This window comes from Salvelinus alpinus, chromosome 24, assembly GCF_045679555.1.
Source record: "Salvelinus alpinus chromosome 24, SLU_Salpinus.1, whole genome shotgun sequence".
Classification (NCBI taxonomy): Eukaryota; Metazoa; Chordata; class Actinopteri; order Salmoniformes; family Salmonidae; genus Salvelinus; species Salvelinus alpinus.
The window spans coordinates 12658254-12680005 of NC_092109.1; the positions used below are offsets into that span (position 1 = coordinate 12658254).

Here is a 21752-nt window from a genome sequence, read left to right on the forward strand (position 1 = left end):
CCTAATACCTTTTTTGCACTATTGGTTAGAGCCTGTAGGTAAGCATTTCACTGTAAGGTCTGTTGTACTCGGCGCACGTGACAAATACACTTTGATTTGATGTATAACTTTATGAGCTGGATTGCCTGTCTTTGCCATTTGTTTATTTTCATTTGCGCTCGTTAGCATATTTAGCTAGCAGCCTCCATGGAAATTCATTATTACTTGTGCCAATTTTGTTAACATTCTGGTAATAGATGGCCAATTGGCTTTTTTGTGTCTTTTGAGGCCCCATGTGTGCTAAACCGGTAATACCATAAATCCCGGGATGAGAGCAAGACGGTATGATGATGTGAAAATCTGGATACCACCCTAGCCTAGAGACCCCTTCTCCTCTCCCCTCAAACACACAGGCTAGTGGTAGATTATTAGTAAAAATAGAGAACAATAAAGGACCAAGACTGCTGCCTTGCAGAATACCACACTTTACATGTTTTACATTAGAGAAGCTTCCATTAAAGAAGACCCTCTGTGTTCTATTGGATAGATGGCTCTCAACCCATGATATGATAGAGGATGTAAGGCCATAACACTTAAGTTTTTCCAATAACAGACTATGGTCAATAATATCAACGGCTAACATTACAGCTCACACAATCTGATCAATTTTTTTCAGCCAATCATCAGTCATTTGTGTCAGTGCAGTACACGTTGAGTGCCCTTCTCTATAAGCATGCTGAAAGTCAAGATAAATTGTTCACAGACGAGGTTTGGCTAATAGTCAATCAGTCACTGAGTGTCAGTTGGTGTGTGACGTGGGGCTGAGGCTACTGAGCAACACGAAGACAGGAGATTGACGTTCTGCAGAAGTTAACTTCAGTAATGGACAGCAACATTGAACGTGTGTTTTGTATGCCATTTACTATTACGTTATTTCTCACCCAAACTGAGCATCTGGTCCTGTCCTCTCTCCCGTCCAGGTTTCAGCACAGCTAAATTAGACTCTTCCACTGAGCCCCCATTCTATAGAGCTGATGCTGGCTGGGCTAGAATGACTCTGCCAACTCACTAAAATAGTCCCGTTCTGCTGTGATGCACACACTCTCTCATTCCATTATATCTGCCAGTGTGAGGTGTGGTATTGGAAGTGGGGTGTTGTAAAATAAATTGACCATCTTACGAGGTACTAGTCTGGAGGGGCTTAACATTAGTTCACCCCCAAATAAATGTTTTTTGCCATAGCTCTCCAAGAATGTCTGAGCCTACTGTCAGTCTTTACAATTTATGTGGGATTGAGGCATGAAGATTTCTACTAATGAATGAATTACAGAACACGATTTATAAAACCACTTTTAATTAGCCTAATGTCTGACGTTCAGAATTTAGACAGGTTTTAGGGGTAAATGAAGGAGCCATCTTATGTTGTAGCTTGGTGATGTGGACATTTACCTTACACTCTATCGCTCGCTGTCCTAAACTGCCCTTGACCAAACCCCACCCCCACACACACACACCCAGTCCTCTGGCTGTGATTAGCCCTGGTTTGTGATTTAGCGTTTGGCTCCTAGACTCTCACTGCAGATGCGTCCTTCAGAGGGCCTGAAACGGCTCATAAACGCCACAGAGTGAGAGAGGCAGTGCCAGCACATCAGTTTCTCAGATTTGAGCAATAGGGAGAGGAAGGCCACTGGAGAGACATTAGGGGTCTGTTCACTTCTGCTGATCGGCTACTTCAAAAGCCCATTTGTCTCTCGCCTGCCTCATAAAATGGAGGATGTTCTGATTTTGAACTCTGATTTCTCTCTCTGCCTTTTTCCTCTTTCTTTCAATGGCCTGCTATATAAGCTACAAACCCGTACAGCTTCACTGTCCCGTGTGAATCGCAAAGAAGTATTCTTGCTGTTTTATGTTATTCCCAGTACTATGGCCTGTGCAATATTTAAGTGTTTTGTTGCTGTACATTTGACAGTTTTTCCCTCCCTTCGTATCTCTCTCACTCCCTCAGCCCCATGAGTTTGACGAGTGCAGGCTGGACGTCAGTGTTAACGACAGCGTGTGGTACCTGAGGGCCACAGACCCAGAACACAGACACCAATGGATCAACTCCATCGAACTACACAGGGTAAGACTTCTAATAATACACACACACTGGAGTGTTCAATGTCTTTGTTTTACCTTGGCTGCATGTTTCTTATCGTCACATCTAATGTCTACCTATGAGTGCCAGGTAATAAGATATCATGTAGGTCATGGTTGCACACAGTCCGATCAGGGATGTGGTACATATACTGAACAAAAATATAACCGCAACAATATTTCAAAGATTTTACTGAGTTACAGTTCATATGAGGAAATTAGTCAATTGAAATAAATTCATTAGGCCCTAATCTATGGATTTCACATGACTGGGAATACAGATATGCATCTGTTGGTCACAGAAACCTTAAAAATACATTTTGCTAAAGTAGGGGGGGGGTGGTCAGTATCTGGTGTGACCACCATTTACCTCATGCAGCACGACACACCTCCTTCACATAGAGTTGATCAGGCTGTTGATTGTGGAATGTTGTCCCACTCCTCTTCAATGGCTGTGCGAAGTAGCTGGATATTTGCGGAAACTGGAACACGCTGTCGTACACGTCAATCCAGAGCATCCCAAACATTATTAATGGGTGACATGTCTGGTGGTGAGTATGCAGGCTATGGAAGAACTGGGAGATTTTCAGCTTCCAGGAATTGTGTACAGATCCTTGTGTCATGGGCCTGCAGACCTGCCAACATGCACGCATTTTGCGTACCAACTACGCAATTCTCTGTACATATACGCAGGTATGAGATCCGAGTTAAAAGTACGCAGAAATGAATAAGGCCTGATTAGTTTTTTTAAAATGTAAAACATTTGAATAAAAAATAAATCCACTGAGTAAATCTGACATCCGATTCTCGAGTTGCAACACGCAGATGTACGGAGTTTGTGCCAACCGACATGGAGATTAGTACATAATTATTCAACGTAGCTACCCCGTGTCTGCCCTTCCTCCTGTTTGTTGTGTTGCTGAGTTTGCCGACTGTCAGCTGTACCTAAACACATGGACAAATCCCTTTTCGACTCTGTGTGTTGTGGTAAGGTATACACTAATTGTTTCAAGCTAACGTTAGCGAACATAAGATGGCCATTCGGTGGGCTCTAAAGTGCCAGCAGTTCACTCACATTTGCTAGTGAAAGAAATGAAATGCAAATAGGAAAATGAACTGTTCGCATCTGTGCGAGTGTGATGCATTTAATTCTGCATCCCATTAGTTGTATTTTCCACGTAACATTACGAAGATCACCCAACCTGATAGACTAACTAATTATGATCCACGTCACAAAAAGCATTATAAAAGTATTGTAATGAAACAGGCAGGGAGCAGGTCTCGAACCCTCGACCTTCTAGCCCCAATTGGGCTTCTAGCCCATGCAAAAGCATGTTCGTGCGGCAGAGTCGATATCCGCGGTTATAAACCCAGGGTCGTTACAGTATAATCTAAACATCTTGGCATTAAATGGAGTCTGGAGTTTAGAAGACTGCGCGATGAAGAGTGAATGAGTGTCCGGTATTAGCTATAGAGGCAATGCTTCTAAAATGCCTTTGCACCAGATTTGAGATTTTTTCAATTTCGAAAATCTGAAATGATGTTTGCGCTGCAAAGAAATCCAATAGGTACCTTTTACATCGGCTGAAACAGCGGACTCTTCTAGCGAACAGCGTTCAGATTCCCTTTGCAGTAGCCTACTTAAGCTTTGTGTAGCCAGTTTGCGGTCTGTGTCGACGCGATCATTTGTTTGTATGTTTTCAAAATGATTTGCTTTTAGTGTTGATTAGGAACCGTGTCTAAAAAGCCAATACTTGAGAACTGGCCCTGTTTGAGAGGTGACAAGCATTCTTCTACTATAGAGACGAAACTTGGGGGCATGTGCTAAGAAAAACGTTATAGAAAATTATCTCCTTTTCTATACTGTACATGTAATGGAATAAACATACAATCTGTGCTAATTCCACAACATTTATTTATTTTATATGTCCTGTACTTAGCAGTATGGATCTTTTATTTCTGTTTTGTAAATACCTTTTCAGAGGACTGAACTGAACCACGTGTGATCCATAATGTTTGTCTAAGCACATGAATCTCCAATTTGCCGCACACGTCTGGTACTCTAAAAAGTTGGACAGGGTTGTCAGGTCTGGGGCTGTGCATTATCGGGCTAAAACATGAGGCGATGGCAGCAGATGAATGGCACGACAACGGGCCTCAGGATCTCGTCACGGTATTTCTGTGCATTCAAATTGCCATCGATAAAATGCAATTGTGTTCGTTGTCTGTAGCTTATGCCTGCCTACACCATAGTGCCCATGGTGGCAGTGGGGTTATGTTCACAACGTTGACATCAGCAGACCGCTCACCCACGCCCACACGTCTCCATATACGTAGTCTGCGATGTGAGGCCGGTTGGAAGTACTGCCAAATTCTCTAAAACGATGTTGGAGGCGGCTTATGGTAGAGAAATTAACATTCAATTATCTGGCAACCGCTCTGGTGGACATTCCTGCATTCAGCATGCCATTTGCATGCCCCTTCAAAACATGAGACATTTGGCAATGTTTTGTGGCAAAACAGGAAACATTTTTGTGGCCTTTTATTGTCCCCAGCACAAGGTGCACCTGTGTAATGATCATGCTATTTAATCTGCTTCTTGATATGCCACACCTGTCAGGTGGATGGATTATCTTGGCAACGTAGAAATGCTCACTAACAGGGATGTAAACAAATTTGTGCACATTTTAGAGCAATGAGAAGCGTTTTGTGCGTATGGAGAACTTTTTATTTCAGCTCATGAAACATGAGACCAACACTTTTACATGTTGCGTTTATATTTTGGTTCAGTGTAGATGGTTTAGTTGGTTCATTCATTTCGTATCAACCTAGCACTCACTCCCTGTTACAGTTGTGTGTGTGTTTTACCTGTGTGTGTTTCTATCAGAGTCTAAGAGAGGGGAGGATAGACAGTGGAGTCATCCAGAGGACATCACTAGTCCCTCCAGCAGCAGTGTGTTTAATGGCAAGTTTACCTATACTAAACCAGATACTGTGTGTTCTACTACCATTTAGCACAGTGCCCTTAATCTAGTGTGTGTGTGTGTGTGTGTGTGTGCGCGCGCTTTATCCAGACTTGTCATTTTCTGTTCTCACCGTTGAAAGCAGGTCAGATAATGAGTGGCACCTATTGTTTACACTCCGGTGTTAAAGGATAAAGTTCCCAGGGAGGGGTTCTCACTGACACACACGCAGTAATAGGTTGTACAGGGCGCTGCATCACTGATCCAGTTTATAATTGTTTCCACAGACGCTCTGATCCTTCTGGAATTAGGTCCTGTTACTCATCAGGGAGGAGGAGGAGGGGGGAGAGAGCGAGGGGAGGAGGAAGAGGGAGGGCGAAAGAGGGAGTTGTGGATGGATTAGCATAGAGTGTAGGATAGAGAGGAGGGGTGGGGGAGAGGCAAGATGTGGAGGAGTGTACGAGTGGGAGGACAATAATAGACAGAATGGATTCCTCACTCTGACAGTCTGAGGCTATCTTCTAGGGAGGGATTTGCTTACGCAATGGTAAGGGTTGTGAAGGCTTTGGTGGGATTTACGGTATTACTGGCATAGCACACAAGGGGGTGCTAAAAATGCAATAAAAGCCCATTGTGCCTCGATTACCAGAATGCTAACAAAATGAGCACAAACTAATAGTGAAATCACATCCACTGTTAGCTAAATGCTAACAAGTGAAAACAAACAAACTAATTCCAAAGACAGGCAAATTCAGCTCAAAGTTATACAAGCTTAGCTAGTAGCTACCAAATGTCATTTTCGGCAAGTGTGGACATTTACAAGCGGAAGTGAACGAGAGAAATTGTGCAAGTGAACAAAGTTGTGATGCATGCTTTTCTGAAGGACGAGCAGCATGTGTACATGAAGCAGAGGGGAGAAGAACGGAGGAGGGGAAAAAACGCTAGTAGGAAGCACAGGGGAAAATGGCAACTCTACAGACAACTCATCCAGAGCTCTTTGGCAAAAAGCCATTTTAAGATATCTGATAGCAAACATTTTACTAGTGACTTGCATACAAGCGTAACTTCATCACCTCATGTGCACCGCTCAACAGAGACTCGCCGATAGATAGAACACTACGGACTCACCAGCTCCCGCAGTCTCCCGTTGTGCTATTTACAAACAAACACGTGACTGGCTTGACTGTTCTGGGGAACTACAGCAACCTTCATAATGTGACCAGTGAAATGAAGAAAGCAATATGTTTTTATCTCCTAACGTATTGCGCAAGTTGACTGCAGGTGTAAACTTTTTAAAAATTGCTACATATATTCACATTTTATTGAAAAACATCAAATAGTTTGGACGGTTTTGAAAAACCATCCCGTGGCTTTTTCTAAATACCCCGATTTACGGTATACCGCCCAAGCCTAGTTGTGAGGTTGCAGATAGTGTGAAGGAAAGGGTGTTTGTGAGAGCCCAGAACACAGCAGAACAAATAGTAGACCTTGTCCTATGAGCATGTAATGAACATATTTAAATAGTGAACATTGTGTTTGAATGTGGTGTCAGACACTAACGCTTCAGAACATAATGCTGAATTTGTCTTTGAAGGCAGAGTAGCCACTCCACCCTTAAAGGGATACTTGAGGATTTTGACAATGAGTCCAGTATAAAGGAAGTTGGAGGTAGTTTCGCCAGCCAAAGCCCGCACAATGACTGGAAGTCTATGGGTATCTGCTAGCGTGCTAACGCTAGTTAGCAGTTGCACTAGTGCTGGCTAGCGACTTCCTTCCAGCTGCACGCAAAGACATACAAATGGTATCCGCCGAGTTCGTCTGACTCTGGGGAAGAAGAAAAAAGGGCATCATTCTCAAAATCCCGAAGTATCCCTTTAAGGCATCCCCATGCTTCCCATCCGAAACAGGTTGCGTGTATATTATGACATTTTGTGACGTTTTGGTCTTCAAGGGTTTTTTTCAGCTGTTCGCGCACACATTTTGTGTCGAGGCATGCCGAAGTCGGTAGCCGAAGTCTATGCCCCTTCATCGGTGGTTGGTCAACCGTAGGGATTCTTCAATTAAGTGTTTGTCAATTAGAGACGAATGTTTTCATGCACATTTTTCCCCTTGAGAAATACTACACCAAACATCTTCATGTAAAATTGCGCAAAAATTTATGACAGATTTCTTGGATTATTTTAGATGAATTCAGACTATTTTGAGGAAGTGTATACTGGCTACAACATCTCAAGATGGAAAAATGAAACTTTTGTAGCTTTTTTTCTCGTTTTTCAAGCGAAGGTCTTAAGCGAGTATGCGAGCACACTCGTTGGGTTCGCCTAGGATGGGCGCCAGCTGAACCGAAGCATGCGGAAGGCTTTCTCCTCTCCCTCCCTCCTTTCCTCGCTCTCTCCTTTCCTCCTGACACATGTTAGTCATTCCTGGCAGTGGGTTTTGGGAAACCCCTCCGTGTCACACCCCCTTTCTCTTGTTCCTCCTAGCCGCAGGGTGACCCTCTGACTCAGCCAGAGCAGGAAGGAATGAGTCACACACACACACACACACACTACACCTTCTCCCCACAATGAGTCACCAGTCAAACTCTCGGCCTGTGAGGAGGCCCTTCTGTCCCCCTCTCTCGCAATCTCTGTTTCCCTCTGATCACTCTTCAGACTCACAGCAAAGTGTCAACTCTCACTAGAGAAAAATAATCTGGTGAGGGCTAAAATGTGGAAAAAAAAAAAAGATATAGTAAATAATATTATGTATTGCTCTTTGCTACATGAGTAAACATGGTCTGTGTGTGATTGTATGGAAAGTTCCACGTCTGTCCTGTAAAATATTCTTATCTGTTAGTACACCTAGAGAGACAGCTAGTTTCAAATAATCAGTCCACATCTCTCTCACACACTCTCACACACACTCAAACACTCTCACACACTCTCACTTACAGTCTCTCACTCTCTCTCTCACACCGACACACACACCGACACAGATGTTTAAGTACTTTAGCTATGTGTGTGTTTAAGTTATATTCAGACTCGGGGCATTGCATATTTACTCTTTCTCCCTCTCCCTTCCCCATCTTTCTTGGTTCTTGAGTGGCGCAGCGGTCTAGAGGCATCACTATAGACCCGGGTTCGATCCCGGGCTGTATCACAACCGGGAGTCCCATAGGGCGGCGCACAATTGGCCCAGCGTCGTCCGGGTTAGGGGAGGGTTTGGCGGTCATTGTAAAATAAGAACTGACTTGTCTAGTTAAATTTTAAAAAATGAAAATACAATTTCTGTTGAATGTGTTTGTATAGACTGATTACAAACACACCGCTTCTTTGATCCTGTGGGCGATTGTCTTTATCAACCAACCAGATAAGAAACTGCATTATATTCAATAGCAGCTCTTTGATTTGGCAGATAGCGGCTGTATTGAACGGTCATTGTTGTAATGGGTACAGAGGGCTGAGAGGGCGACAGTAGTATTGAAAGCCCTGGTGGAGGCAGGAAAATGGTTACTCCTGGTCATTGACCGATAGTAAGCTCTGGGTGGGTGATGCAGGGCCAGACAGTAGCCATGGGAACAGTCTGCCACCTGGTGGTGAGGAATGGAAGAACATGCCGTCTTCATCTTCGTTGGAAATACTTAACTAGGCTACACGCTCGGTTCCACTTGAACCCTTAACCCTGTGTTATGGCCCCACACAGTGTCTGTACTCTTTTCTGAGTGCTAATTCACACAGGGTGAATCACTATGTCCTCTCCAGACAGATCTTCCCTCTTTTCCCACCCCGCTCGCTCTCTCTATTTTAAGTATCGGGGTTAGGTAAGAAATCAGAGCTGCAGAGACCAGAGAGCTTCTATCCTCTGTTAGAGGATGTCACCCAATACTCCATTCTGTGACAGTGTTCCATGGTTGCCGTGGTCACTGTTGCCACGGTCCCACTGTGTTGCTGTGTCAGGGTCATAGAGAGAACTCTGTGTTGTTAGGGTGATGTTGTTGCACACACTCCTGAAACACAGGGGTGGTTGTGTAATGGTGAGAGAGGATGTGATTCTCATTTAACTTAAGACGTTGTTTTTAAGTAAAATATAGCGACGTTATAACACATCCTCTCATACAAGATGTATTAGCTAAACCTTGTTTACCACACCCGTAGAACCGTGGACATATGAAAAGACACGTGAATAACATGTACATTTACATTTACATTTAAGTCATTTAGCAGACGCTCTTATCCAGAGCGACTTACAAATTGGAAAGTTCATACATATTCATCCTGGTCCCCCCGTGGGGAATGAACCCACAACCCTGGCGTTGCAAGCGCCATGCTCTACCAACTGAGCCACACGGGACCGTGTACACAGAGGAAAGAGTCATGGGAAAATGTGTCTGCTACCATATCACAGAGGAAGTTACATTTGATTGATTCATGACTTGTCATAAACACAGGTAGTGATTGGGAGGGAAGGATAGAGGGAGGGATGGGACACACGGAGAAAAGAAATGGGGACGGAGAGTGTTTAACGTTCACCTCATACTCTGTCCCGGTGTGACAAGTACTTGAAGGATGTGAAGGTGCTTGGGGATCAGGAAGTTTACTGTCGGGAGTGTTTGACTGAATATACCGTGGGTCTGTCTGACTGTGTGACGGTGAGTTTAGATGTGGTAGATATAGTAGCGTGATACGCTGATTTGTATGTCACCTCCCCTTGCGGCTGCTGACGAAACGCTTAGGGCACTTCATGTTTGGCTAATGTGTTAAGTTGATAACGATGTGGATGTATACTTATCTGTTAACGTCACTCTCTTCCCTCCCTGTGTCTAGGCAGAGTCTGGGTATGGGTCAGAACCCAGTCTGAGGAGACATGGTTCCATGCTGTCTCTCACGTCTGCTACCAGCGGCTACTCTGCCACATCCACATCCTCCTTCAAGGTGAGACTTGACCTAACACATACACACACACACACACCCACAGAGTGTTTGCTGACCGTGCCGCTCCTCTGTTTGGGTCCGAAAGGGTCACAGCCTGAGAGAGAAGCTGGCGGAGATGGAGACGTTCAGAGACATCCTGTGCAGACAGGTGGACACGCTGCAGAAGTACTTTGACGGATGCTCCGACGCTGTCTCCAAGGACGAGCTGCAGAGAGACAAAGGTAAGACGATGAATTAATCGGTCAATCAGATGCTTATGTCAGACAATAAATTCTTAAGTGCTGGACAGCCACAGGTCTACGATCCTTTGTGTAACCGTGGAGGAAGATACTTCCACATGCACTCTGTGACAGCAAAACCAATACGTTCCTTCCTACTTATTGCTTAACTTGCAAATGAACAGAAAACACCGCAACAGCTACCTCAAAAAACAATGGCAAAGCGCCACAAGAATGCCTCTAAACATTATTTGGTGTTCCCAGCAGAAATGCTAAGCATGTGTGTGGATCGTGAAAATATTCAGCGCTTTGGGGAAACATTTGCAGAATCTTCAACGGAATGTGTTCCGTCATTTCACCCTCCCTCTCATTCTCTTCCTCCTCTCTCTCTCCCCTTCTCTCAACCTCTCCCCCCCTCTCTCTGTCTGCACCCAGAACATTTGCTCATGGTGGAGTTTGCGCTTTGTCACCGTGCCGAACGACGGCTCTGGATGACCACGAACAATCAAACCGTTCCTTTGTTACCCATCAAATCCCTTCCTCGTTCCCTCCTCTCATGCCCCCTCCCTCAGTCCGTCCATCCCTTACTCCTGAATAAGAGGCCAGGCCATTGTTGTGTTCTGAGGACAGTAGAGTTCTGTTAGCGTTCCGTGCTGGGTGGCTGCATAGGCGACTCTTGGCACTACTCGGGCTCTATTGATGACTCTTTGCAGGGGCTTTGTAGGGACTGGTGTACTACTGTTTGACGATTGCTGATCTCTCTCTCTTTCCCGCTCTCGTTCCCTCTTTTTCTCTCTCCCTCCTTCTCTCTAGTTGTTGAGGATGATGAGGATGATTTCCCCAACACTCGGTCAGACGGAGAGTTCATCCACAACAACAACGGCAGCAAGGAGAAGCGTGAGTACAGCAGAATCACTTCTATAGAAAGGTTACATAGCTTGCAGGTTCAACCTTTTTTGAGGCTATTTGTGCTTTTGAAAACTATTGTTGAAAATGAAAAACTATTTGTAGTCCATGTATGTAGTAAACATGAAAAACGATTAGTGTCCTGAAATAAATGTTTCAGAACACCTAGCTATGTTAAAACGTGTTTTTACACGCACATTCTTCTCTGTCCAGTGTTCCGATCTCTGAGCCCTAAGGGCATCAATGGAATAGACTTTAAGGGCGAGGCGATCACGTTCAAGGCCACCACAGCTGGGATTTTGTCCACCCTGTCCCACTGCATCGACCTGATGGTGAAGAGGGAGGACAGCTGGCAGAAGAGACTGGACAAGGAGACGGAGAAGAGGAGGAGGATAGAGGAGGGCTACCATTCCGCCCTCTCTGAGCTCAAGAAGAAGTCTCACTTTGGAGGTCCTGATTACGAGGTGAGACGACTGGGTCGGTGGGGGAAAAGACACCTGTCATTCCCGTTCTCAGTAGGTAATGAGCGCCGTGTTGCTCTTCCCTCTTCTTATCCTTCTATTCCTCCTCCCTCTCCTCTTCCTCCAGGAGGGGCCTAACAGCCTGATCAATGAGGATGAGTTTTTCGATGCCGTTGAAGCAGCTCTTGACAGACAAGACAAGATGGAGGAACAGGTACAGGAGCCAGGGCAAAACCCCACCGCCTCTATTGATAGAGATGAAATCCAATTCTATGATGATGATGATCAATCTTCGTATTACATTGAGTGTTTCATCCTGGCCGTGTGTGTCTCTAGTCTCACACCGAGAAGTCGAGGATACAGAGATCCAGTCCAGTTCCCCCGGGAGATGTCTACTCCACCATAGGATCACACAGATTCGCTGACAAGGTAATTAACAGTCACCATCACGCTATGCTCTCTCTCACTCTTCCTTTCCCCCTCATCTTTTTCTCCTTCCTTATCTCACTCTTCCCATTACCTCGCCCTCTTATGTTTGGTCGTGTTCTTTTGTTTTCCTTCCTCATCCCCCTCTTCTCATCCTCCCTGTAGCCCCCATAGTCACTGCCCCCTCCACTGCGCTTCGTGGCGGCGCAATAGCGCCCCCTTCACTACTGGCTGACTTACTGACCCCCCCCCCAAATCAGTGACACCAATCAGGCCCTCGAGGACTGGAATTGCCCACCCCTGCATTATATTATTGGTTGCCACCCTGAGTCACTACACTATATTTAGCTAGCATGCTTTTGTCTTCGTCTGCTAGTACAGAGATTGACTGGCCTTTGCAGTTTGCATGTCATAGCTGTTACCTCACCACAGTACAGTTGGTGGTTTGTCTTTCCTTTAACACGTTTGTGTTTGTCGGTGAGCTGTTATTTCCATCTGACATTTAACCCCATCTGTCCATCATGTTCCTCTTCCTGGTTGTTTTTAATAGGTGGAGGAGATGGTGCAGAATCACATGACCTACTCGCTGCAGGATATGGGCGGGGATGCCAACTGGCAGCTGGTGGTGGAGGAGGGGGAGATGAAGGTAGGGGGAGGGAGGAAAGAAGAGAGAGAGAGGAGTGATTTTGATTTATGCATGTGCCTTATGTGAAAGAAAGAACCTTTGTGTTGACAGCACTTCAACTAAGCCATTCTGTCTTCAATCCCATAGTTGAAGTAAAGTAGTAACCACAGTACCCCTCTCTGTTTTGTGTAGGTGTACAGGAGGGAGGTAGAGGAGAATGGTATTGTCCTGGACCCCCTGAAGGCCACCCATTCTGTGAAGGGAGTCACGGGACATGAGTTGTGTCACTACTTCTGGGACACGAACGTACGCAACGACTGGGAGAGTAAGTCTCATCTGAACAATGTAATATAGTGGAGCAGTATTTTAAATTCTGTCATTTCTTGCTATGTTCCTTATTTTTAGTGGACATGTTCTAATCTGTTTCTCTGTTCGTCTCATTCATTCAGCCACCATTGAGAACTTCAACGTTGTGGAGATGTTATCGGACAACGCTGTAATCGTCTATCAGACACACAAGGTAAGAGGGAACATGTAAAACACACACAATCTATGGGCTCTGAGAAAAGATTGGGTTTTTAAAGGAAGGAGTCAAAGCCAAAACCTGAAGACTTGTGATGTAAAACATACATGTGAACTGTATTGCAGAGGGTGTGGCCAGCATCCCAGAGAGACGTACTGTACTTGTCTGCTATGAGGAAGATCCTGGCTAACAACGAGAACGACCCAGACACCTGGCTGGTCTGCAACTTCTCTGTGGACCACGACAACGCCCAGGTCAATTGACCCATCCTACCACTTATGAGCTCAAAGATTTTTGGATGTTGTATTGATTACTTAAACTCTTATTCAGGTCTGTCTTTGGCCAGGTCTCTCTGGCAATAAATATTTTTGTCTCAATGAGACAACCCAAATAATGATTAAAAAAATGATGGTTAATTAAAATATTCAACTTGGTAAGAATCTCCTATGCTTGTAATTGATCTTCCTCCATGTCATTGTCGCCCTGCAGCCCACCACCAGGTGTGTTCGTGCCAAAATCAACATTGCCATGATATGCCAGACCCTGGTTAGCCCACCAGAGGGCGACAGAGAGATCAGCAGAGACAACCTTACCTGTAAAATCACCTACGTCGCCAATGGTGAGCTCACCTCTTTAACCGCTCAAATAGCCACTAGAGATGGCCATGCTGGAACGGACAAAATAAGCAGTATTACAATAGCCATGTAGTACATTGCCAGTAACTATGTATTCTTAAATTAGGATTTGAGTGACTTCCTTTTCGGAATACTAAGGTTAGGGTCCGGGTTAATGTTATAGGGTTAGTGAATGTTAGGCAAGCCAACAAGCGCCGAGGCAAGCTAGCTACTACTAGCTATTCCTGCCTCCCCGCGGTGGCGTTGCTTGGGGTAGCTCTCTTGTTTAGTATATGTAGCGTTAAGTCTCTTGGTTATTATAAATGGGCCGTGCTGCGGTCAGAGGCTAGCCAGCTTAGACCAAAGAGCCTCCTGGCTAACGTCCGCTAGCATGCACAACCTCCGGTGAATGAAGCTTATTAGCGTTCCCCCAGCGCTATGGCAACCCCATTCCTATTTTAAGGTCCTGGAGTTGGGGGGATTAGAGAGAGCAGGCTTTTGCGCGTAGCCCCCCGAGCAGCTGCACCGCTACACAAAAACATAGCTGTGATGACAGTGCCCCCCCCCCCCCCACACACACTTTTTATTACAGCAAACGGGGCACTGAGTCAGCCGGGCTTCATGCAGGCTACACAGTCTCACGGAAGCACAACGTGTTTTGGAAGTTTGTCCATGTTTAATTACCCTCTGGCACCCCGCATTCCATGGTGTTCACAGGGTTCATCAATCTCCCCAGCGTGGAAGTAATAAATTGGGCAATTTTGCTCTCTGTCCACAAGGAGGCATCCTACTCCATGGGTGGCTCATCACTGGGATTTATTGTGGATTCCTGCCTGTAGCTCTCCAGTCCGTATGAGGTGTCCAGGGGATGCAGGTTATGGGCCCTGTAGGCAATTGGTGGTTGGTAGCGGAGTTGAGGGAACGAGCAGGGTTGGACACGACGATGCTATTGTCCCACACGGTTTAGGTGGTTCATATGAACCCTGAAATGAGCAGTCTTTCTCCAGTTTAGCGCTTTTCATTCCTGGGAATTAGATTTGATTATGAATCACCCCTATATGTTACCATTCCAAGCTAGGTCGCCAGTACCTATGACTGGTCAGTAGGGTAACCTCTGTTTTTTTCACTGGGTCTATTTTTTTATTTTTACCGGAACGCATCTTACTAGTTTAGGCGGTAATCGGGGTACGTCACTGATCGCCGGAGCCCTTGTACCCAGACTGGGCCGAGCTTTAGGCAAACCTTGGTACATAAACTTCTTTTCAACCCCAAGTTCCATAGCGGTCACGTGACAAAAGTGTTCTCTCTCGCATGTGAGTTTGATGAAAAGTGTTCCTTATCCACGTTCAGACACACTTTTCGCAAGAGTGGTGGAAATGGAAGAATAAGCAATCTCTCCTAGTCCACAAGGTGGTGTCACACCCTTTCCGATGGCACTTCACGGGAGGCTCGCTGTCTGCTCCGACCAATGGCACGCATGCGCAGTGTCGCCCTGGATCATCTGAACAGTGACGTCAGGGTACAGGCTACAATTTGTTGTGGATCCCCCACGCTTCTGCAGCGTCACCACGTCGGCTGTTCCTGAGGCCTCGGCACCCGTTTTGTGGTAGGAAATGTCCTCCCGTCTCCAGAAGCAAGCAAACCAAATGGTTTCTCGAAGATCCAGGACGGCTGGTACAGACGGTATTTCCTGGTTCTGATAAGGGAAGGGACTTTGCGTCCCATTCTAGACCTACGTGCCCTCAGCAAGCACCTCAGTCTACAAACTCAGAAAGCTCACGAGCCGCCGGCTATTACAGCTGATTGGTTGGTGGTGGCAGAGTCGAGGGGGCATACGGTGTTATACGCATCTGTATTCAGTCTCTAGGCTTCATAAGAAACCAGAAAAAGAGCTGTCTGACTCCATCTCAGCACATCCTGTTTCTGGGTTTTGAGCTAGACTCACTTGTGGCTCCCCGTAACCCAGGCAGCCTTGGTTCGCTGAGATCATTCACCTTTTAGGTGAAGATCGTTGTGCCAGGAGCAAAAGCAGGTTTGGCAAGCGAGGCCGGAGATTTGGTTCCTACGGGCCTGGCCCCTGAGTGCCAATCTGATAGCTCGAGGTTTACCTCCGAATGTTATTGCTACCATTCAGTCTGCAAGGGCGGCCTCCACGAGAGGGCTGTATATGTACAAGTGACAAGCGTTTTGAGCTCTGGTGCCAAGATAAAGGACTTCCATTTCAGTGCTCTGAGGTTCATCCTTATGTTCCTACAGGAGCTTTTCGAGCAGGGACGGGCATTCTCCACGTTAAGTGTACATGGCTGCTATCTCAGTCCTGGTAATGCGGTTCCTGAAAGGTGTACGTCGTCTCAACCCGATCTCTAAACCTACATGGGACTTGGCACTGGTTTTGGAGGCACTGTGTGCGGTCCCTTTTGAGCCTCTGGAGTCGGTGGATCTGACGATCCTCTCCTGCAAAACCTCTCTGCTCATGGCTTTGGCCTCGACTAAACGTTTTGGAGACCTCCGCATTGTCAGGTACTCAAGTTCGCCCGGGGCGACTCTAAGGGGATGTTGCGTCCAAATGGGCAGGTTTGGCAAGTCATGGATATGTCCTACAGGTCCTTAGCTTTTGAGCTATAATTTTTTCACCTCCACCGTTTGCTTCTCAAGAACAACAGAGGTTACATGGCCTGTGTCCGTTGTGAGCTTTAGGCACGTAGATTGAACGGACCCAGGATATCTGGTTATGTGACCTGTTTTACTAATCCAACTCGCAGCATGGCGCTCCCTAAGCAGCGTCCCACTGGATTGTGGAGGCTCTCTCTAGTATATAGCAGCAAGGGTTACCTAGCGGTGTACGCACCCACTCCACCAAGGGTGACTATAGGAGATATTTGTACTGCGGCAAGTAGTTAACCACAGAAAACCATGTGATTAACTCGATTCTTTATCGTTTGACAGCCCTAATTAAATATGAAGGTGTTGTGAATTAAACTGTTCTCTGTGATATCCTGTGTAACGTGCATTTCCTCTTCCTGCCTGTCACAGTGAACCCGGGAGGCTGGGCTCCTGCCTCAGTTCTGAGGGCTGTGGCCAAGAGGGAGTACCCCAAGTTCCTCAAACGCTTCACCGGCTATGTCCAGGAGAAGACAGCCGGGAAACCTATCCTCTTCTGAGTCCCACAGGACTCACAGCACCCCTGTCCACCCAACAGACTGTTCCGAACATTGTGTACCATTTCAACCCAACTCTAGCTAGCCATCATGCTAAGTGCTAGGGTACAGCTAGGCCTTTTCAGACTAGCTTCCATGCGAGCTCTCTTGCTAGGTCTTCAGCTAGCTTCAATCTAAGGCCTCATGCTATCTTCAATGCTCGTATCCCATTCTATACCTCAAGCTAGTTCTTTATACTAGCTCGCTCCTCATGCTAGTTTCCTATGCCAGGTTTATGCTACGTCCTTTGCTAATTCTCATGCTAGTTCTTATGCTAGCTCCCATGCTAGTTTCATTAGCTAATGCAGAAAGACCTATAAGAAAATGTCAATTGTGTTCGCTTTTCTGGCAGAGATATATTAATATAATATATAAATGTACGTATGTGTTATAAGAAATGTATAAGAAAGCAGTTTAAGACTGGAAGACAAAACATTACTCTATTTTAGTCCTGCTTTTGTAGTTCTTTTTTAAGAGATGGAGTTTGTTCTGTTGATTTAGCTTTTTATAATAATCAGTGGTGTTACCGATTATTCTCACGCTGCTAATTTTCTTAGTGCAACAAAATCGGATCGCCTTTTTTCCAGAATGATCGTCTTGTTTGTAAGAAACAAAAAACGACAAAATTCCAGAGGGCTGTCATTGAACTATGACCCCTATGACATAAGACTTTTTTGTTCTGTCTCTCTGGTGAAAACACTACTTTGCTGGTGCTGATGGAGGGACGAGGCTAAAGGTTATTTTATTTTAAAATGTATTAAATCTTCACATTTCTTTTTTGGGGTTGTACTTGTGTTTCAATGTTATACTATAACACAATTTTGATTTGGGATTTTAGATATCTGGATTATAACTGTATATAATGTCAACCATTTCTGCTTCACAGCCAGCTGTAAAAATGTTTGCAAATGCTTTTTGTGACTGAATTGACTCTATGCCTTAGACTGGGTTAGATAATACAATACGTTTTGGGTAGGGGAGAGGGTGCTGATAGACAGTACACCCATATGAAATCACTAGAGACGTGCCAAGGGCCTAGTTCCAATACCTGATTATCGTCCCTTTCTCTCCTGCCATCCCTGATATGACTGAGTGGAAACCTGAAACTTGACCCTTACTTATCCAATCAGGATGATGTCAGGGCAGTTATTAGTAGGAAGGGAGGAAGTAAGGAGGTCCTTTTAAGCAAGGCATGGGTGGCAAACTCATTCCATGGAGGGCCTAGTGTCTGCAGGTTTTTGTTTTTTCCTTTCAAATAAGACCTAGAGGACCAGGTGAGGAGTTCTTTACTAATTAGTGACCTTAATGAATCAAGGGAGGAGCGAAAACCCCCAGACACTCTGCCCTCTGTTTAGACAGTTTCTACATTTTACAGCAGACTGAAGCTTTGTCGCCTGCTGGGTACTTCAGTGAAAACAATGATGGTCTCCACATAGTGAAGACTTGTCTTTAATTTCAGATAGACTACCTATTTATATGAAACTAAGGGGTTAATACGATGTCTAATTCATTTCATACCCCCTTTTAATTCAAACATTGTGATATTGCAATCAGCAGAAACTGATGTTCACCGAAAGGCCAGGTCATTGGAGGAGCTATATGCCACTATATGCCAGTCAACTTTTCTGTCCAATGGAGAGATTGGTTCAAATCCTTAGAGGATGATGGTGTGGCCTGTATGCTGGCTTTCATTCCAACTGATCCTTGATTTGGTCAAGTGATTTTACCTTTATGTTCACCCCTTTGTGAAGAAGTCCAATAAATTATTTCTAGACTAATGTATAAAGCCACGTGGAGAAATACCTGGTTAGAAATACATTTTAAAGGCTGGTTTCCCAGACTCAGATTGAGCTGACTTCTGAACTAAAAGCATGTTCTACATACACTTTAGTCCTGGAATCAGCATAATGTGGGTCTCGCAAACTGTCCCAATAAGTTGTCCCTCTCCTACGAATGAAGTTACATTTGCACTGAATGTAAAATGTTTGGAAAATCGTGTAAATAAAAGTGTTCACACTAAAGCTGTTGGGATTGACTTAACTGTACTGTGAAATTGTGGCACTTATTTAGTCCTGTTTAGAAAGAAATGTTTGCCATTTCTCCAGTTTGGTGTGCTTTGAATCATTGTTTTCCCTCTTCTCTCAGGTTCTAAAAACTCAGGATTTCACTAATTCTACAGAAAGCCAATCAGTCAAGGTTTTGATTGGAAACATATTGCATTGTTTGTGTTTGTGACAAAATACATTTGAGTAGAAAACCAGTTGACAGTGACGTGGATTCCAACACAAGCCATAAGACCAAGCGTCCCAACAATCGATTGAAGGCCACTAGCGAGCTACTTTACTTTGTAAAAAAAAAAAATTACAAACATGAAACCTTGTCATTTTTCAATAAAGTAAATGTCTATTGTTGGAGCCAATTTGGGTGTATCTTATAGTCTGGTAATATTCAGGCAATTACACTACAGACAAATGGTGGTAGTAAACACACATCAGGTGACGTGTGTGTGTGTGTGTGTGAGCTCACGGTTTTTACCGCCAGGGTGGCAACTCACTGGGGACATGTTCCCCCTCCCACATTCTGAAATTGCATTTTTGTTCCTTCCCAGTTCTATCATTGGAATGTGATCAAATCAAATGTATTTATATAGCCCTTCTTACATCAGCTGATATCTCAAAGTGCTGTACAGAAACCCAGCCTAAAACCCAAAACGGCAAGCAATGCAGGTGTAGAAGCACGGTGGCTAGGAAAAACTCCCTAGAAAGGCCAAAACCTAGGAAGAAACCTAGAGAGGAACCAGGCTATGATGGGTGGCCAGTCCTCTTCTGGCTGTGCCGGATGGAGATTATAACAGAACATGGCCAAGATGTTCAAATGACCAGCATGGTCAAATAATAATCACAGTAGTTGTCGAGGGTGCAGCAAGTCAGCACCTCAGGAGTAAATGTCAGTTGGCTTTTCATAGCCGATCATTAAAAGTTACTCTACCGCTCCTGCGGTCTCTAGAGAGTTGAAAACAGCAGGTCTGGGACAGGTAGGACGTCCGGTGAACAGGTCAGGGTTCCATAGTCGCAGGCAGAACAGTTGAAACGAGCAGCAGCACGACCAGGTGGACTGGGGACAGCAAGGAGTCATCATGCCAGGTAGTCCTGAGGCATGGTCCTAGGGCTCAGGTCCTCCGAGAGAGAGAAAGAGAGAATTAGAGAGAGCATACTTAAATTCACACAGGACACCGGATAAGACAGGAGAAGTACTCCAGATATAACAAACTGACCCTAGCCCCCCGACACATAAACTACTGCAGCATAAATACTGGAGGCTGAGACAGGAGGGGTCAGGAGACACTGTGGCCCCATCCGATGATACCCCCGGACAGGGCCAAACAGGAAGGATATAACCCCACCCACTTTGCCAAAGCACAGCCCCCACACTACTAGAGGGATATCTTTAACCACCAACTTACCATCTTGTGATCCAAAACAAGGCAACGGTGTACTTTAGGACCATGAGGACGCCACCGAGCGGTCGGGTAGACTGTTCGGAGTGTTATCCGACTGGATTTAGGACCACACGGACACCTGAAGGCAAAGCTTCTGGAAGGCTGGCTGGACCAGAACGGGAGAGTTGAGCATTCAGTGTATGCGCTGCACTTTTTCACGAGATGTAAAAAGAACAGAAACGGGCTACTCTGTAGTTGACTGATGTAGCTGGCAAGGTAACTGCTGTTTAACTTAACAGAAGAAACAAAACTGAACTAGTGTTTGCAGTGCTGAGCTACTATTGTAACTGACATGTAACTTTAGCTAATGTTTCATCCGCTCTTGACTGAGGTGAATGAATAAGCTATGCTAGTGAGAAGCAACCACAGCCAGGGCAGCTCTAGCCTCTAGTTATCTGTCAGATGGTGATTATTGCTGTCTAACAGCCGTTGTTTGTATGGACGTTTTGTAGCTTTTTTTTTCATGTTTCAGAATTAAATTAACTTGGCAAGCTTTCGCCAGTTGATGTACTGTTAGAGAAAGAGCTGGCCAAAAGTTGGCTTACATTTGCTATTATTTTTGCCTCAATCAAACTAGACCTGAATCAAACGATGAAACCATCAGCCAAACGATTGAAGATTTCATATTCTGATGTTTTTTCAGTGCAATATGAGTTGTATTACTCAGTATGCCAATGTAACGTTACTGATCTGTCAGTTTCCCCAGCTAATTCCCTACTTTTCACAGTGACACAGTAATAAACGGCTCTAACATTACAGGCTTCACTGTCATGGTGCACAGTAAAAGTCTGTGCAGGAAGATTTCTTCATCCTGCCCGCACCCGCTAGCTTTCTGTCCAACTCCCACTCGCTTCTGCAAGTACTGGTCCCAACTGTTGTCCAGCAATGTTATTTTAGGCATATTTGACACAGCTCACTTGCCAGCCATGGTCCCAGCAATTTTGTGCCCTATAAGCAATATCAAATGTGCAAAAATAACTTAAATAGGTTTGATTACCAGAGATTCTCACATGGCCCTTACATTGTATTACTGGGCAATATCATTCAATATGCTAGATGTAGTTTGAAGAGAGCAGAGTTGGAGAGACTTGCACTTTCTCTTTAGCTATTTTTATGACCTACCTTTTAGGAGTGGGAAGATTTCCAGACTGAGAAATATGGGTGAGCAATATTTAGGCCTATTTCTAGGCAATGTAGTAAACTATAGCCTAATAGGCCTATTTAGGAAGTATATTTCCGTGGAAAGATGACTGTCCCGTGATTCTCTGCCCATGTACAGTGCATTCGGAAAG

At 45.0% G+C, this 21752-nt stretch overlaps 1 protein-coding gene across 3 annotated transcripts in view; it reads left to right on the forward strand.

The window, feature by feature from the left end:
• LOC139552178 (ceramide transfer protein-like) overlaps positions 1 to 18982 on the forward strand; it is a 33134-nt gene extending 14152 nt beyond the window's left edge. For 2 of the 3 annotated variants that reach the window (XM_071363626.1, XM_071363629.1), the window contains 14 exons: positions 1985 to 2101; positions 5003 to 5084; positions 9888 to 9991; positions 10077 to 10212; positions 11023 to 11106; positions 11329 to 11579; positions 11704 to 11790; positions 11913 to 12005; positions 12553 to 12648; positions 12820 to 12952; positions 13077 to 13147; positions 13276 to 13404; positions 13640 to 13769; positions 16798 to 18982. In XM_071363626.1, coding sequence (XP_071219727.1) covers positions 1985 to 2101; positions 5003 to 5084; positions 9888 to 9991; positions 10077 to 10212; positions 11023 to 11106; positions 11329 to 11579; positions 11704 to 11790; positions 11913 to 12005; positions 12553 to 12648; positions 12820 to 12952; positions 13077 to 13147; positions 13276 to 13404; positions 13640 to 13769; positions 16798 to 16925 — 1641 coding nt within the window. In that variant the 3' untranslated portion in view covers positions 16926 to 18982. Of the gene's footprint in view, positions 1 to 1984; positions 2102 to 5002; positions 5085 to 9883; positions 9992 to 10076; positions 10213 to 11022; positions 11107 to 11328; positions 11580 to 11703; positions 11791 to 11912; positions 12006 to 12552; positions 12649 to 12819; positions 12953 to 13076; positions 13148 to 13275; positions 13405 to 13639; positions 13770 to 16797 lie in introns of all 3 variants that reach the window. The other variant, XM_071363628.1, reaches the window with a different exon arrangement.
• Positions 18983 to 21752: the final 2770 nt, after the last annotated feature.